Raw genomic sequence first — 18,196 nt, forward strand, 5'->3', positions numbered from 1 at the left:
ATCAAATGTGTGTATCTGTTAGACATTACGTTATACTATGTGTGCATAGCCCCTTATTTGTCAGTGGGACTGTGAAGATATAGATTCAAAACTTGCCTCAAGCAAGTTGTTGTCCAGGGACTTTAGGCCAGTCATTGTCTCCCGACTTAATTTACCTTACAGGGAGCTTGTGAGAACAAAACTGGAGATAAGAAAGTTGTCCTGAGCTCTTTGGAGGAGGTTTGGGAAGCACCAATATAACAGAAGAATATGATCAACATAAATCTTCATTCTTTCTCATACTTCACACACAATCCCATTCATGCTAATAACGTATGCACATTCATATGCATTTAATTGAGCCAAACTCTTCCCCTCTAGTCCAGCACTGTCCAATTTCACTGGCAGCAGTATTTAAGGTCTATCTTTTTGAGACTTCCTACTTAGAAATATTTCAGCCAGGGATGACAGAATGGAATTTGAGGCTACCTATAACATGTGTCCAGCAAGGGACATCCACCCCTACCCTAGCTGGCACTGTGATTTTAGCCAAAGTAAACTTTCTCTTCAAAAACAGATACATAGATGTTTAGAATCCCCCACTTCGGAAAAAAGGTTAATGACACAACAGTGGATAGTAATGATGATTTTTTTCTGGACAGCTTGTGTGTATTTTGTTTGAATTAAGTCTTAGTTGTTCTTTCTGTATTTTCATACCTAGGGAAAATATGGAAAATTTAAGAGGTATGTGGCTCATAGTACACATGTAACAAATGTTCGTTGGACTTATGATGACAGTTTACTGGTCAGTGCTGGTGGTGGAGACACGTCTTTAATGCTATGGACCCATGAGATGGAGGGCCATCGAGAAAGCAGGCAATGTGACAGTGAAGAATCTGATCTAGATTCTGAGGAAGATGGAGGTAAGTAATAAATCTAAGATATACTTATTTTAGAGAGCAATTTCCTGGAGATTTAGAAATAGTTAATAAAAGCCTAGCTTTTGTGGTCTGAATCTCAGTTTTCAAAGCAAAATTTTCAAGTTTAGCATACATTTACTGGTTTACATTTATTATTATTATTAATTAATTAAGTTTATAGACTGCCCTCCTCTGAAGGCTCAGGGCAGTGATTTTTAAGAGAATTTTTGAAGAGAATAATACTACTTGGGGTAGTATTTTCCTTTGTCTCTGGTGCCCTGGATGAAGAGCACTTATATAAGTAAAATAATTCACTAGTTCTTAATTCCAATAATTCTTGTGATTATGAATATTTTACTAGGGTATGACAGTGATGTCACAAGAGAAAATGAATTTGTTTACACCATCAAAGCCTTATCAACCAACATCAGACCAATGTTTGGAATCAAGCCTCATCTACAGCAAAAAGAGCCTTCAATAGATGAAAGGTAACTTCTAACTGTGTGGAACAAATGAATCATTGTATATAAAAAGGGCTCAAATGCTTTTGCTTTTCCAACTGCCACCATTAAGTACTATCTGTCCTTTTAATTTTGTATGAATTGAAAATCTATATCTAGAGATTGTTAGATGCTACAGTAGGATCACTAGTGCCAAGGAAATGAACAGTTACGTCAGTTTTGTTGGGAAGAGGAGGGTATCCCTTCTTCCCCTCAAAAATACTCCTCCCCCAGTTGATCAATATTATCAACTGACATTTTGCTTAATCATATAGATCAGGGGTGGCCAACGGTAGCTGTCCAGATGTTTTTTGCCTACAACTCCCATCACCCCCCAGCCAGCGTGGCCAATGGCTGGGGCTGATGGGAGTTGTAGGCAAAACATATCTGAAGAGCTACCGTTGGCCACCCCTTATATAGATACAATGTGTCTTTCCTCAAGGGAGTCAATTGCACCTTTAAGACCAACTTAGTTTTATTCAGAACGTAAGCTAAGTTGGTCTTAAAGGTGCAATTGACTCCTATTTTGTTCTGCTACTGCAGACCAACACGGCTGCCTACTTGGATCTATTCATCAAGGGAGATTATGGGTGCGGTCATACAAGCAAGTTGCCAGAGCAGCATCTCAGCTTTGAATAAACCACTTGAATTTGCATGGTTTCTGTCATTCAGATAGTGCCCCCTAAGCCAGCATCATAGTGCTGTGGGCCTGAGGTTGGTCATTCACATCTCTAACACACCATAACCAGAGACCTGTGTCTGTGTTGGGTTTTTTCCTAAGCTCCACTGTGCATGCACAGAAGCAGACAAGCACATATGTGGTCTTGGCCACATTCTACGGGGGCACTGAAGCACATGTTGGAGTGGAGTTGGGGGGAAAAGGACATGCTGAAAATGGAGTGAAAAGATCACACCACTCATGTTTTCATTGCACACCCAGATGATAGAAACACCTGGAAACTCACCAAGGAAGCACATTGCCAAGCTAGCCACTGGAATTTGCCAGTGGCTTTTTAATCCACACAGGAGTCATTTTAGTGTCCAGTACGGATGAGTAGGCCATGGGAGCCAGATGTGAGCATTTGATCATGCCCATTTGATCTGGAGGAGAGGGGTCACTATGACAGGCCAAACTGGTCATATGATTGCATCCAGTGTGTGTATGTGTATCAGCTAAAGGTAGGTAGTCGAATGCACAGTAGTTTGAGTTCCTGCATAGTTAGGAGCAGATCAGACAGTTGGGTCAAAAGAAAGTTACTTTGGAAGCATATCAAATAGCTGACAGGAAGATCAGTACAAAGGACAAATATTTACAGACCAACGTCTTGGAACCGTTTCAAAAAAATTGATCACACACTTGAATCCATAGATACTCATACCAGCACATATTCAAGAAATATATAAGCAGATATACAAACGATTGATTACATAATCCTCAAAAGTAAAAGAAGGAAACAGGTTTGATCACCATTATCCTAAACATATATTTCTACTTCACAAAGTAATTTCCTTCCATCGCCTATTTTTAAACAGTGTTAGTTAGTTTTAATCTTCCAGGATGGTGTTGAGTTCCCTTTCATCTCTATATTCCACTTTGTGTGTACTTCCATGTAAAAACATGAGTATCCCACTTTGATATTATATCTACCTATAATGTGTTTGCTAATTTTTAGTAGTTCTCAACAGTTCTCAGTAGATGAATGTCTACCTTTCATAATCCCAGGAATTTTTCATAAAGTGGCTGGTACTAGAATCCTGGGGAGTATGAAAAGTGGGAGGGGGAAGCAAGAAGCAAACAAATGGAGAACAAAGGATAGATAGGCTGGCAAGTAGAGAGAATTCGAAAGCAACTAAGGAGTCATACAGATGAGCCTGCATAGGCAAAGACCTAGATCTGTCTTGGTGTGATTGTTAATACATTTTTATTTTCAATATATGTTCAATTTTAAACCCTGTTATTCATCATATTTTGCAGCTTAAATAATTCCAGGATAGGAAGAAGCCTCCTCACATCTCATTTTGTATGCACAGCGATGCCACTTCCCATGTTAACATTGGGCAAATTTGATGTATATTTTCTTCTCCAATTCTAGGGTAGCCAGATCTCCCCTGGCCATTGGTGGGGATGGGGAGATAGGGTTGCCAGATCAAGGTTAGGAAACTCCTTTAGATTTGGGAATGGAGGTGGTCAGGGACCTCAGTGGGGTGCAGTGCCATAGACTCCACTCTAAAGCATCCATTTTCACCAGGGGGAACTAATCTCTGTTGTCTGGAGATGAGCTGTAATTCCAGGGGGTCCCCAGGTCCCACCTGGAGCCTGGCATCCTTATCCAGTTCAGATACTCAGGAGGAAAATGCTCAGCCCTGTATTTAAGTTTGAAAGGTATATGCATATTAAATTCAACACATCTCTTAAGAAAATACTTGGTAACTGGGAAAACAAAAGAGGGGGCACTAATTAAGAATTTTACTCAAACACATGAATTGCACACATAAATGCCCTTCCGACTTGCCAACAAATGTATTATTTTGCAGCTGGGTATCCCATGCGTGTGTAAAGTGACAATCAGATTTATTTATTTATTTTATTTATTTATTTAGGATTTATATCCCGCCCTTCCCACGAATGGCTCAGACACTATTGAAAATGAAATATGGAGTTTACTCATGTTAATGCCATTAAAATATAAATACTGTGCATCATAATCCCTCTCTGAATTCTTATGGAGGTTAGGATATCTGGTGCTTAAAAAGCTTGATTAATAAGTTGAGTGAACAAAGGAAAATATTTTGTCCACGGTGCTAATATCAGGGTTTTTTACCCTAGATTACAATATATATTGTTTATATTTTAATATCCCTCCTTAATTTTTTATGCTTCCTGTGAAGACAAGGAGTTGTAAGGTAAGCTTTTTTCTTTTTCAGTCAATAATTACAAAGCTTACATTATCATATATTTGTGGGTTGTTTCTTCTTTTCCCAGCAGAACAAGTACCATGTGTGTGTAAATATGCATACAATAAAAATAAATCTGACATGTTATTTAGGTTTGAAAGACTTTAAAGCACCGAGGCAGATCTTCCTTTCCTAATGCTGAAAAGTGTTGTGCTATTAAATGGTTGATGTTGGGTAAGAACATAAGAGAAGCCATGTTGGATCAGGCCAATGGCCCATCCAGTCCAACACTCTGTGTCACACAGTGGCCAAAGAAAAAACCCCAAGTGCCATCAGGAGGTTCACAAGTGGGTCTAGAAGCCCTTCCACTTTGCCCCCCCTCCCCAACCACCAAGAATATAGAACATCACTGCCCCAGACAGCTCCAATAATATACTGTGGCTAATAGCCACTGATGGACCTCTGCTCCATATTTTTATCCAATCCCCTCTTGAAGCTGGCTATGCTTGTAGCTGCCACCACCTCCTGTGGCAGTGAATACCACATGTTAATCACCCTTTGGATGAAGAAGGACTTCCTTTTATCTGTTTTAACGTGACTGCTCAGCAGTTTCATTGAATGCCTATGAGTTCTTGTATTGTGAGAAAGGGAGAAAAGTACTTCTTTCTCTACCTTCTCCATCCCATGCATCATCTTGTAAACCTCTATCATGTCACCCCACAGTCGACGTTTCTCCAAGCTAAAGAGTCCCAAGCGTTTTAACCTTTCTTCATAGGGAAAATGTTCCAAACCTTTAATCATTCTACTTGCCTTTTTCTGGACTTTTTCCAATGCTATAATATCCTTTTTGAGGTGCGGTGACCAGAATTGTACACAGTATTCCAAAGGAGACCGCACCATCGATTTATACTGGGGCATTATGATACTGGCTGATTTGTTTTCAATTCCCTTCCTAATAATTCTCAGCATGGCGTTGGCCTTTTTTATTGCAATTGCACACTGTCTTGACATTTTCAGTGAGTTATCTACCATCACCCCAAGATCTCTCTCTTGGTCAGTCTCTGCCAGTTCACATCCCATCAACTTGTATTTGTAGTTGGGATTCTTGGCACCAATGTGCATTACTTTGCACTTGGCCACGCTGAACCTCATCTGCCATGTTGACGCCCACTCACCCAGCCTCAACAGATCCCTTTGGAGTGCCTCACAATCCTCTCTGGTTCTCACCACCCTGAACAATTTAGGGTCATCTGCGAACTTGGCCACTTCACTGCTTACTCCGAACTCCAAATCCAGCCCTGCACATGGAACAGGTAGCACTTCTGAGAAGGCTACCTTGGAGGTCCTGACCTTAAATTTCCTGCCTAGCAGCCTAAATTTTTCCTCTAGGGCCTCACGACTGCATTTCCCCACATCGTTGGTGCCAACATGCACCACGACCACTGGCTCCTCCCCAGCACTGTCTATCAGCCTATCTACAACACGTGTAATGGGTCACCACTACCCCTGCTTTTCCCTTCAAGTCTTATTTGCCGGAGAAAAGGACACTTAGGGTTTTCCCATGTTCTCATTTTACTCGTAGTTGTTGCTGTTTCGTCAGAGGGTTTTTGCTGTTCTGCATGTCTTCCCCTGTCCCAGTTTATTCTTCTGAATTTTAAACTTACATAAACCTACATAACTGAGGAAAAACCTGTGGATGTTGAATCAACCACTAGAGGGAGCAAAACACATGCAGAATGGGAAAAAACCCTCTGAAGAAACAGCAACTTGAACTAGGAGTAAAATGAGAACACAGAAAGCCCTTTGTAACCTCCTTACATGAGTAGAGAATAGAACTTTGATGGAAATTCTTGGGTGTTGCATATTTCTTCAAACTAGGTGATTGTGAATGATATCAGATTGAATTTGTGGGATCAGTTGTGTGCTTGTCTGAGATCTGTGGTGGGCAGTTTTGAATGCTCTTTTTGAATGAAGTTGACATGGTTGTGATTGAATCCATAGAATATAGCTGTGCTTCTCAATCCAAAGACAAGTTAATTGTGGTACTGAATAATGCAATTTTCAATAGTATCAGGCAATAGGTTATCTTCTCTTTTGGACTCAGCCAATATGGCCATGGTCAGGGCTTTTTGAGCAGGAACACAGTTCTGGCTGGCTTGGTGTCAGGGGGTGTGGCCTAATATGCAAACGAGTTCTGTGCAAAACTATGGTGACCTGTGCTACTGTATTGCGGTTTTGTGTAGGGCTGCCCCTGAAAATGATTTAGCTGCTTCAGCTACTGCAAAATGCAGCAGCTCATCTTTTAACAAGAACCTGCTGACTTGAATATATGATGTTATAGAACATCTGCACTGGCTTCCAATATGTTTCCAGGCCTGGTTCAAGATGTTGGAATTGCTATTTAAAGCCCTTTATTGCCTAGGATCAACAAACTTGCAGGATCATTTCCCTCTCTATCAGTTTGTGTATCAACTGCTCTGTGCCTTGCAGCTCGCATTAAATGTGCCTTCCTATAAGACTGAAAGAGCAACTGCATCCATAGCATCAAAATGTCTTAGTTATAATCCTGTGACTGGAGATTGACCTCAGATTATCATCCTCATTACTGGAATTTAAGAGGCAATACAAGATTATTTTTAATGGGCATTTGGCATTTTAGGGCCATACTTTGTGCTTGGACAAATGTATTTATATGTATCGCTTTTATTGTGAGCCAACTTTAGAACTGTAAAGTGCAATATACAAAATTTCAAATAAGTGGTAAATTAAGGAGTGCTGTGCCACTCCAAATACTGCCTTCATTATTCAATTTTGATTTCTTCAGTAAAAACTTAGTTGCTAGTGACATAACATTTCTTCCCTCTAAGTAGCCTTTATTGTGTTATCTTAATATAATGAATTTATATGAATTCACTTTATATGGTCATATCTTCACTTAATGTGACAGAAATTTATCCATGACTGTCTTCCAGTTTCAAGAACTAACAACTTTTGGATTGATCTTTAAATTCTTTTACTGTATTAGACATGTTTTCTTATGTTAATTTTTTCCATATCAAATGTTCCTTAATAATACCTTTGCAACCAATTACACATTTCCCTGTCATAGCTAATTTTTGAAGACGTAAATACGCATTTCCTAAACCCATCTCTTACTCCATTTGCCTCTTCTGCTACCATTTCTTGAAAGACTTGGGTCCTCTCTTGCAGTTAATGCTGCACTGCCCTGTGTTGGACAATGCCAAATCTAGTGCAACTGAAGTTTTGCTTCTCGTGCAAATTTACAAAGAGAGGAACAGTCGATGTATTCATACTACACTAAATAGTGTATTTTGTAACTGGATTTTTACTGTGTAAGAATAGCAAAATCCACTTGGAAAACACATTATTTAGTGTAATGTGAACACACCCAGAGATAGTGCACTATTTGCCCCAATAGTCTTACTTGGGAGCAGGGCTTTTTTTGTAGCAGGAACTCCTTTGCATATTAGGCCATACATCCCTGATGTAGCCAATCCTCCAAGAGCTTACAGGGCTCTTAGTTCAGGACCTACTGTAAGCTCCAGGAGGATTGGCTATATCAGGGGTGTGTGGCCTAATATTCAAAGGAGTTCCTGCCACAAAAAAAGCCTTGTCTGGGGGCACTTGCAAGCCTCTCCCCTCATGATAGATGAACTTTCAGTAAGTAACAATGACTTGGGATAAGGATACCCAAAGCAGTTGACCAAGCAATGTGATACAAAAAGGGAAATTGCCATAATTGCAAAATAGGTGCCATTTTCCCAATTCAAGCTTTTTTCCTTTAAAAGCAATCTTCTTTGAACAAACATTTTCTATTTGATTTATTTTTTCTCTCTAAAAATACTGCAAAATATTAATCTATTGATTATTGCCAGAAGGGCTGTGAAAACGTAGGTTCCCCACTACTCTGTGGTGGGTAACACTGACAAACAAAACATATAATAGTTACCATTACCAAGCTCACTCCTTCATTCTCTATTCATTACCCCCTACATCCCAAATGACTATCCTCCTAGACTCCTTCCCTCTCCTGTTATTTTTCTTTTGTGTAATTAGGTCATTGCTGTATAGTAAATCAGAACTCCCCACCTTTCTTTTCTGCACATTCATTTTGTATTTTTAAAATGTGTGGCATGGACAGAACCATCAGATTTTGAATTCATTGCAAAATGTGCGCACAAGATAATAGCCTAGCAGAACTTTGTATATATGTGCAGTCTAGTTCTGTCTGACATTACTCCTGAAAATCAGAAATGGAAATACATTTTCTTTTCTCTTCTCCACATTAATAAATTGTCTCACACTTGGATATTGTCAGAAGAGAAGCAAATAAACACAGTTTTGCATGTTATCTTTTCTGCTGTGGAAACATTTTAAGAACTTATTAAAATACTTACTTTCTTATCTTTTTAAACACATGTCACCCAGTCAACATTAAACCTAATTGGAATAAGTAATTGCTGTCTTTTTTTTTAACTTGCTGCTGAAAAGAGGTTCCAGGTAACACTTTCACTTTGTAAGGCCTGTTCCATATTTCAGCATCCTCTTTCATTTACCACTCACAAAACAGTCATTTTGGTGTCTCTAACATAAGTATTCCTGATCCTAGCAACTTTTAATATATCATAATACTACTTTCAGTATGCATTCATATTCCATAAATACCTGCATTTCATTCCTTATTGTGTATTTGTAGATAAGATTTTAATACATGTTTAAAATGCTGTACTTGAATTAGTGATGGTAGAAGGCGGGCCAGGCGTGACTTGGTCCATGGGGTCACAAAAAGTTGGACTCGACTGTGCGACTGAACAACAACTTGTATTAAACATTACATATTTTTTCTTAGAAATCTCCCCAGCAGTGTTCATTTAACCATCTTAGTACTCACACATGAGGCAAATAGATTTTTGGGGAAGTTATAGGGCCAGCAGGAAAAGCGCAGAAATTGTTTATTTTATTTATAGGCTGGGAAACAAAAGGAAAGAGGTGAGGGCTTGGTGGAAGTCTGTTGGTCTAATGAGATAGAATTGGATTGAACCTAGGCAGGAAGGAGGCTGGGGACAAATTCAAATTGTATGGAAGCAGAAACAGAATTTGAAGGTGACTGGTTTCAAATTATTTCAGTGTGAGGTAATGGATATGCTAAGGACATTAAGTAAAGTTATTTGAGGAAGGGGGTTAAACAAGATTACATGTTAATGGCATCAGGGAGAATCGTTATATGAGAAAAGGCACAAAGATGAAATTACTGGAGGTTCCTAATTGTTGTCTAACCACCTTTGAATCCCAGACTTTGAGGTAAAGCATTATCTGAGGGAGGCTTTTCTTCCACACCCATCCTAGAGCACTCCCAGCAAGCATGAGTGAATTAGATGTGGGCCCATTTTTCACTTTAGTTTCTGCATTCTGGCATTTGCCTGAATCTCCTTGCATCACCCATATTTAAATCTAATAATAATAAATAATAATAATAATAATTTTTTATTTATACCCCGCCCTCCCCGCCGAAGCACGCTCAGGGCGGCCTGCTGTAATAAGTAATAAGTGTTGAGAGATAGGAAACAGGCCTCAGAATCAGAATGGGAGCTTGAGATAACAAAATAGGGTTTTGCAGCCTGTAATTTTTTAAAAAGATATAGTTGTAAATATATGGCAAACTCATGAGTATACAGACAATGATCTGGTAGGTTTAAACTTGCACACATAAATGGGCTCCATCTCTGAATTATGTCAGATGTGAAGCATCTTATTATCCCTCTAAATCTTAACTTGCTAAAAAGAGGAAGAATCTCTTGTGTGGGATAAAAATTCCAGTTTTAGTGAAACTAAATTGTGGATACAAGCCATGCATTTTCATTTTTAGAGGCTTCTATCACAGAAAATAGCAGAAAATAGCCTCTGACTTGCATAATACAATCTTACTATTCATTTTCCCCACTAATTACTTTGAGCCTGCAGATAATTTGATCATGTGAATGCATGTTCAGTACTGTATAGGCAAATAGTTGTCATCGCCCAGCTGTACACTATTTTTACCATTTATACATTTTCAGGTTAGTGTTTAGAAACACTGCCTGCTGTAATATGTGTTTTTAATAACTTGATTGTCATTTCTCATATTTATATGAAATTAAATTACTACAAACTTCCTTTGTGTGATGATGCCATATTACATGCTGTGCCATTGTTCTCAGTCACCACTTAAGCCTTTTTTTGTAATACATAGTTTTCAGTTTAGATAAGGAATTTCACGTACTAGGATTATTATGCGATCCCCATTTCTTAGTGCATCAAGAAGCTCACCAGGGGTGCAGCCAGACGTACCATTAGTGGCGATACAGCTCCGTCTCGCTGACGGATTAAATGTGTTCGTTCAGACATCCACATCTGGCATTCGAGCGTATTCCAGTGTTATCCCGGCTTGCTACGCATCTATGGCGCATTAATTTGACAGCACATAAAGTTCGGTCCTTTTTCAAAAAAGCTGCACAAGATCGGCTTTTTCCTGTTTGGACAGCTCACGTGCGATACTGCCTCTCACCTTTAAAAAAAAAAAAAGCCCCAGCAGACATGCGCATTGCCAGATCATCCGGGAATCTGAGGTGACACTTCTGCTTCTCCAATCAACACAAGATTGGAGGGGGGGGAACGTTATCCCACTATTTAGAACAGGAAAAAGTCTCTTTTTTTTCAATGTGGAGGATTTCTGGAAACTCCCCCCCCCCTCTGAAGTAACATTTGATTTCCCACCTCCAAACAGTTGGGTGCATGTTCAGTGGTCTCCCCCCTCCCAGAAATCACCACCTGATCACGCATGCTCCATGAAAAGAGCGTGATAGTATTGGATGTCTGGACGCTCAACAACAGAATGAGTCGCATTCTCGGATGCTCATCTTAATGGCCCTGCATCGAATCAATATTCAGCTGTTCATATTTGAGCGCTACACACACGCTTTTAATGTGAGGTGTGACCGCACCCCAGGAGAAAGCACTAGCAACTTATGGCATTTCTACCATATTGCTTTTCTTTGTTTACTGATATGCGAGTAGAAAACAGGTGGAGACCCAGAGGCATTCTAACAGGAACGCATACAAGAAAGCAGATCTGCTATCCCGGATTGGATCTGCAGAGTGAAATCTTGTTCCCTCACTGGATTTCAGCTCACACACTATTTGTCTACTTTTCCTTTTGTATCTCAGCTAGGAATGGGCATCAACTGAACTACGAGGCAAAATTCACCACAAATTTTGCCATTTGTACAGTTCATGATAGGTCTTGGTGTTCTTGGTGCTTCATGTATGGAGCAGAAAGCAGGAGTTTAAAGGGACTTGCTTTCTGTTTTGTGCTAAATCCTCATAAACAGCTGAGCAATGAGGACTGCATAAGGCAGCCCAAAAAACTACTGCTTCTCTGCTGCTCAGCTGTTTTGGGCTAACTTGTGTAGTTCCTTTAACATTTAAAGGAACAGTTGAGTGGTGGGGAGCAAGCTGTTCCCTGTTGCTCAGCTGTTTTTTTGAGCTTTCTGCAAACCTCATTTAAAGGGACTGTGATCTCTTTCAGTAGGGTTTTGCGGGACCATGAACCACAAAGCAGTTCAGTTTGCGAATAACCTCATGGTTTAGTTCTTGGTTCATTCACAAGCTGATCTGCATTTTCTCAGATCATGCCCCCACACATCTCAACTAAAATCTAACCTATGATATTCCTTACACATAGTTTTTCTTCAGCCAAGAATGGAGACTCTAACTCTGACATATGTTTGGGCAGGTTTGTGTGTGTGTAGTACCACCAAGTGGCTTCTGACATATTGCAGCCCTGTGAATTAACATTCTCCAAAACATCCTGTCATAAACAGCTGTGCTTAGGTCTTGCAAATTTAGGGCCTTGGCTTCCTTGATTGAATCAATCTGTCTCATGTTGGGTCTTCCTTTTTCCTGCCACCTTCAGCTTTTCCTAGCATTATTGTCTTTTCTTGTGATGCTTGTGTTCTCATAATGTGACCAAAATACAATAGCCTCGGTTTAGTCATTTTAGCTTCTAGGGAGAGTTCCAGCCTCATTTATTCTAGAACCCACTTATTTGTCTTTTTTTGCAGTCCACAGTATCTGTAAAACTCTCCTCCAACACCATGGGCTTTTTCACGCAGCCTAAGTATTCCGTTATGGCAGCTGGCCAGTTACAGTTACGGGTTTCTGCTGTCATTTCAGACAGACCCGTTTCAGTAACTGGCTGCTACCATAATACTTTTACTTTTTTAGACAGTCCCACAACTGTCCTGGTGCTGAGGCATGCCTCAGTTGTTATTCACAAAGAGCAGTTCCCTCCAGTTTTCAGCCCCTCCTTCTGGGTTGAAATCGCTATGGGACGCTGTGTGAAATGCCTTGTAGTGATTCCAGGAGCGCCAGCTTTTTTCTTGCTTACCGACATTCGATCTCTGCTTCTTTTTTTTTGGGGGGGGTGTCAGGCTAGGAGCGCTATAGGGCTATAATGCGATAACAATGTATCAAAACAGTGCAACAGCACCACCATTGGGATGCCTGGGCTCAATTTGAGATGCCTGAGATCATTGCTGTTGACACTTGGTAACAAGTACCCCATTGGAAACCTGTGGCTCCCCCCCCCCCTGACATTTATACCTGCTGCAGCTTGGCACAAATTACTTTCCAGCCAATAGCCTGTGGACATGAATGGGTGCACATCAGGCTGGATTAGCAACATCTGTCTCACCAATCACTGTTGATCTGATCTTCCACCAAAATGTGCAGTCCTATGGGCATCTTCTCTCCAAGTGGCAGCAGCCCCCCTATACATGTGCCTCAGACTCACCTAGAAACCCATCACATTCCCCTGACTCCCGTGTGGGCATGGAAGTATTAGCAGAAGGTGACAGACCAATGCCTGGTGCCCTGATCTCCTGCTTGAACTGTGTATCCAATGGAGTACTTGTTACCAGGTGTCAACAGTAGTGATCTCAGGCATCTCAATGGAGTCCAGGCATCCCAGTGGTGGTGCTGTTGCACTGTTTTGATACATCATTATCGCTTTATAGCACTAGAGCGCTCTTAACCCAACATTAAAAAAAAGGCGGCGATCACATGCTGGCCAGCGCTCCCAGAAGCAAGATAAAAGTGGAACAGTGTAAAATGGCTCACTTCAGACACGGAATCATACCAGAACTAAAATCCTGTGTTTGAAACTCCCATCCTGTATTACTCCAGGGCAGCACAATACCAGTTCCCTTCAGGTTTCCTTTGGTGAGTGTGAAAAGCCCCATATTTCAAAAGGATAAACTTTCTTCCTGTCAGCTTTCTTTATTGTCCAACTTTCACACCCATAATTAGTAATAGGGAATACTATGGCCTGAATTAATTTGACTGGCTCATACTTACACTTAAGAATCTTTTCTAGCTCCTTCATGGCTGACATTCCCAGTCTCTGTCTTCTGATTTCTTGGTTGCAATCTTCCTTTTGATTGATTATGGAACCAAGGAATAGAGAATCTTGAACAATTTCTTCATTGTCAACCTTGAAGTTGTATAATTCCCTAGTAGTAATTACATTTGTCTTCTTGATGTTCAGTTGTAATCCTGCTTTGGCACTTCTGGTTAAACCTTTATCAGTATTCAATTCAAGTCGTCACTGTTTTCTGCCAGTTTTATGGTAACATTTACATATCTCAAATCATTAATGTTCCTTCCACCAATTTTCACTCCACCTTCATGTTCTGCGTATGGACTGAAGAGAGAGGGTGATCAAATACATTCTTGTCTGATATCTTTGCCAATTGGAAACCATTCTGTTTCTTCATATTCTGTTGTCCAGAGTACAAGTTGCATATCAAAACAATCAGATGTTGTGGCACACCCATTTCTTTTTAAAACCAGCCTTTGTTTTCATAACACACACAGTCAGATGTTTTGAGGATTTTTTCCCTGAAATTCTCTCATATGCTTCAGTAACCAATGAAAATTTGCAGTATGATCTCTATTGCATCCTCCTCCTCTTGTGGTATTTTTGTATTCTTTATATGTGTGTGTGTGTGTGTGTGTGTGTGTGCACGCATGTGCACCTGAAAATCCTGGCAACCTCTGAATAAAGCCTTCCCCTGTCTCCCAATTCCTGATGTTCCAAGGAGGTCTCCTATCCAAGTACTTGCCATAGTTGACCCTGCTTAGCTTCCAAGTTCTGACAAGCTCTAGTGCAGCTTCTTTTTCTGAATCCACCTGAAACATCTGGCATCTTTGCTGTAAGATTTTAACGACCACTTTACTTACATGAGAAATTAATATGATGGTCCTATAGCTTCTGCAGTATTTTGACATCTTTTTTAAAAAAATTGGAATGCAGAGTGAATGTTTCTACTCTGTGGGCTGTCGTTTTATTTTCCATATTTGTTGGCATTTTCCTTTTATGATTTTAATGGACTCTATTTTCATGACTTAAAATAGCTCTATTGATATCCCATCTATTTCTGATAAAAAAAATTTTTCCAGTTGCTTTGAGTGCAGGTTCTTTTTCAACAAATTCTTTCCTACTGCATAGTTCTTCAGTGTGTTCTTCCCATCTTTCCTTTATTTTGCCCTGTTCAGTTAACATTTTTCCATGTTGATCATGGCTATCTGACTTTAAATTTGCCTTTGATTTCTTGGCTTTTTTGTACTAGGTTTCTTGTTCTTCCTTTTTTGTTGTTCTCTTCTTTTTTATATATCGGTTGTTATAGTAGTTCTCTTTGTCTCTACATGCAAGTCACTGCAACACTGCATTCAGACTTTTGATTCTGTTTCTGTCACCTTTTACTCATTTCTTGTCTGTCTTTAGGAATTTTAAGAGTTTCATCAGTCATCCATTTAAGGCTTTTCATTTCTTTTGGCTACAAGAATAGTATTTGTACAGTCTTCCTTGATAATGTCTCTGGTTTCAACATATAGTTCTTGTGGTTCACATTCTCTTGAACTTAGCAATGTAAATCTGTTTATGTTGTCATAAAGCTCCTCAGGAATGTTGCTTAGATTGTACTTTGCACTATGAATGCTTTGAATACTTCAGCTTTATTCGAGTTTTCAAGATTAAAAATTCATGTTCTGTACCACAGTTGGCTCCTGGCCTTGTTTTAGCAGAAAGAATAAAGCCTCTCCATCTTCTCCTTCCGATTATTTAAGCCATTTGATTTGTATATTAGTTGTTCGATGATGTCCATGTATGCAGTCATCTGGTTGCCTGAAACATCTTTGCAAAGAACAAACTTTTGTCTTCACAGAATTCTGTGAGTCATTCTCCTGCTTCATTTTGTGCTCCTAGCCCAAATCGTCCAACAATATTTGATTCTGCTTTGTTTCCTACTTCTGCATTCCACCTATGATTAGCAGCACACCTCTATGTGTGTGTTTGTGTGCGTGTTGATCAATTTCTTTCTGGATATTTGCATAAATGCTTTCAATTTCTTCCTTATCAGCATCTGTAATTGGGGCATAAACGTGAATGATGGTTATACTGATAGACTTTCTATGAAGTCCAATAGCTGGATATTATTTGATCAGCATTATAGTCCTTGACTGCCTGTGCTACATAACTCCATTTCTCACTGTTAACATAACTCCATTTCTTCCATGTTTGCCATTCCCTGAATAAAACACCTTGTTTTCTGAATGCAAATGTCATAAACCAGTCCACTATAGTTCAATGACTAAAGTTCTGTTTCTCATTTTACGATTTTGAGCTTACCTTGATTCATACTTCTCGCATTCCATGTTCCTATTAGAAGCATCGAACAGCTTTGGACTTTCCTTTTGCATCTGTTCACGTCAACAGCTGAATGTCCTTTTGACTTTAGTCCAGTTGCATCATTAAGAATAGTACTAGTCATAGTTGTCCTCAGCTCTTCTCCAGTAGCTGATTGAGTGCCATCTGACCTGGAAGTTCCGTCTTCCAGCACTATATCTGTTTTCATTTTGGATTGTCTCATCATAGGGTTTTTGAGGTAAGAGTTGTTGTTTACCATTGCCTTCTTCAACTAACCCTTGTTAGTACTGTGCAGCAGTAGCATTGCTGTTGCCACTACTGCTGCTGCCCAGTAGCTTCCTTCAAGGATTCCTCCATGCCCATCGCCACTTGGAACTGTCTGTTCTCTTCTGCTGATATAGCTGTTGATCCCTGAAGGGGGTGGATCTGGTGTCTCAGCTGTGAGCATTCAGTCTTGAATGACTTGTGAGTTTAAACCCTTACAGTATTGCTCTAAGCTTTGCTGACACATACAACCCCCCTCACCATGTTAATGTGTGTATCCAAGAGGGAGGCAGGGCTATTTCCTAATAGTTTAGGACCTCAAGGAAATAACCATAATGATTAAGAAACGTTTGCTTTCGTTTGTTGTAAGTTCTGGCTGCTCTGCAGCAAGCCTTGTTAGGTCAACTCACATCCACAAACTAGCTTCTAAATCCATAACACTAGAAATGTAATTCTCTAGTAAACATGCTTAGGATGGCAGCCTTAAGGTGCTATCCTAAGCAAAGTTACACCCTTCTAATCCTATTGACTTCAATAGGCTTAGAATTGTTTCACTCTATTTAGGATTGCCCTGTTAATTTGGTAAAAGAAACACATAATACGGATAGCACAGACACCAGCAGTCCTCTAAAGAGCTTTGCTGCAACTTGTAGCTTTTCTTCCAATGGAAGAGCCACTTCAGTTGGAAGAAGGCTCCTTAGACTGGAGGAAGATTCAAAGGTCAGCCAAAATAAAAGTTGTGGTGTAAATATTTTAGGTATTAAAGAAATTAACTTTGCTTACTAAAAAAATTAACTTTGCTGTTTTCAATTGAAGGCCACAACATCCCATCCATCGGATCACCAACTCATCTCTTCTGCACCTGTATACATTATTATCCATCTCAGTCATTTGAGGCTGAAGGTCTCTGCCATATGTCTGTGTTCTATCACCTGCGTATCAAAATCTCTTCATTCTATGTTTCTGTAATAAAAAGTAACATAAAAAGAATGACTGGAAAAGTTTTAAACCAGCCAGCATAGGCTATGTTTGCTGTAAGGTGCAGCAGTGCTTTCCTGTTTAGTTTTTGAACCCTGGGTCAGTATCTATCATTCATCTATGTTTACTGAACAGTATTCAGGAAGACCATAGTAAAAGGTGAATGAAGAAAGGGTTAGGAAAGAGTGAACAAGAGAACTAGGAAACAGCAGTGAACCCTTTCTAGGGTAACCTTTGATAATCTAGTAATTATTAGGTTGGAAAGGAAGACAGAAGAGTGAAATTGCTATGAAAAGTTAGATATACTTAATGCCTTTATATGTGAAATGGAATTAAATCAATATTTTTAATGTTGACAGAATATAGAATGATGGTTAAAACAAATAATACAAATACAGATAACTGAGCAACCTTTTTGTTTTTGAAATCATCCATGTGATGCTGCATAAGATTATAGAAATGTTACAGTTTTCTCTATCCAGGTGACAGTTCAGAAGATACTGTTTTAGTACTGAATGGGTGACGGACAACCTTTTCTTATTCACAGTTCTTTGTTTCAGACCACCAGTTAGTAGGGCTTTGCCTCAGCCTGAAAAACTTCAGACAAATAATGTTGGTAAAAAAAAGAGACCCATAGAGGTAAGCAAAACTGTTGTTCTTTTTCACACTTGCCATTAAACTTTAGCAAACAACATAGCGATACAATACAGTGTTTTGAGAGGTTCATTAAACAGATGTCAGAAACATTTTGAGTCAGTAGGGGAACTAAATGATAAGTTATTGTTATTTATGTGCTGTTCTATTGTACTTTCAAAAATGCAGAGTGAATCTTTCAATAAACCATTCAGTATGTCAGAATGAACAAGCAGTTAGGCATAGACTTTCTTACATATAGA

At 39.5% G+C, this 18,196-nt stretch overlaps 1 protein-coding gene across 10 annotated transcripts in view; it reads left to right on the plus strand.

Moving 5' to 3' along the window:
• EML5 (EMAP like 5) overlaps positions 1-18,196 on the plus strand; it is a 134,998-nt gene that overhangs the window by 90,430 nt on the left and 26,372 nt on the right. For 7 of the 10 annotated variants that reach the window (XM_060261251.1, XM_060261252.1, XM_060261247.1 and 4 more), the window contains 3 exons: positions 701-902; positions 1,261-1,387; positions 17,861-17,939. In XM_060261251.1, the coding sequence (XP_060117234.1) occupies positions 701-902; positions 1,261-1,387; positions 17,861-17,939 (408 nt within the window). Of the gene's footprint in view, positions 1-700; positions 903-1,260; positions 1,403-17,847; positions 17,941-18,196 lie in introns of those variants that run through there. The other 3 variants (XR_009556527.1, XM_060261253.1, XR_009556528.1) reach the window with 3 other exon arrangements.

This window comes from Heteronotia binoei, chromosome 21 (genome assembly GCF_032191835.1).
Source record: "Heteronotia binoei isolate CCM8104 ecotype False Entrance Well chromosome 21, APGP_CSIRO_Hbin_v1, whole genome shotgun sequence".
Classification (NCBI taxonomy): Eukaryota; Metazoa; Chordata; class Lepidosauria; order Squamata; family Gekkonidae; genus Heteronotia; species Heteronotia binoei.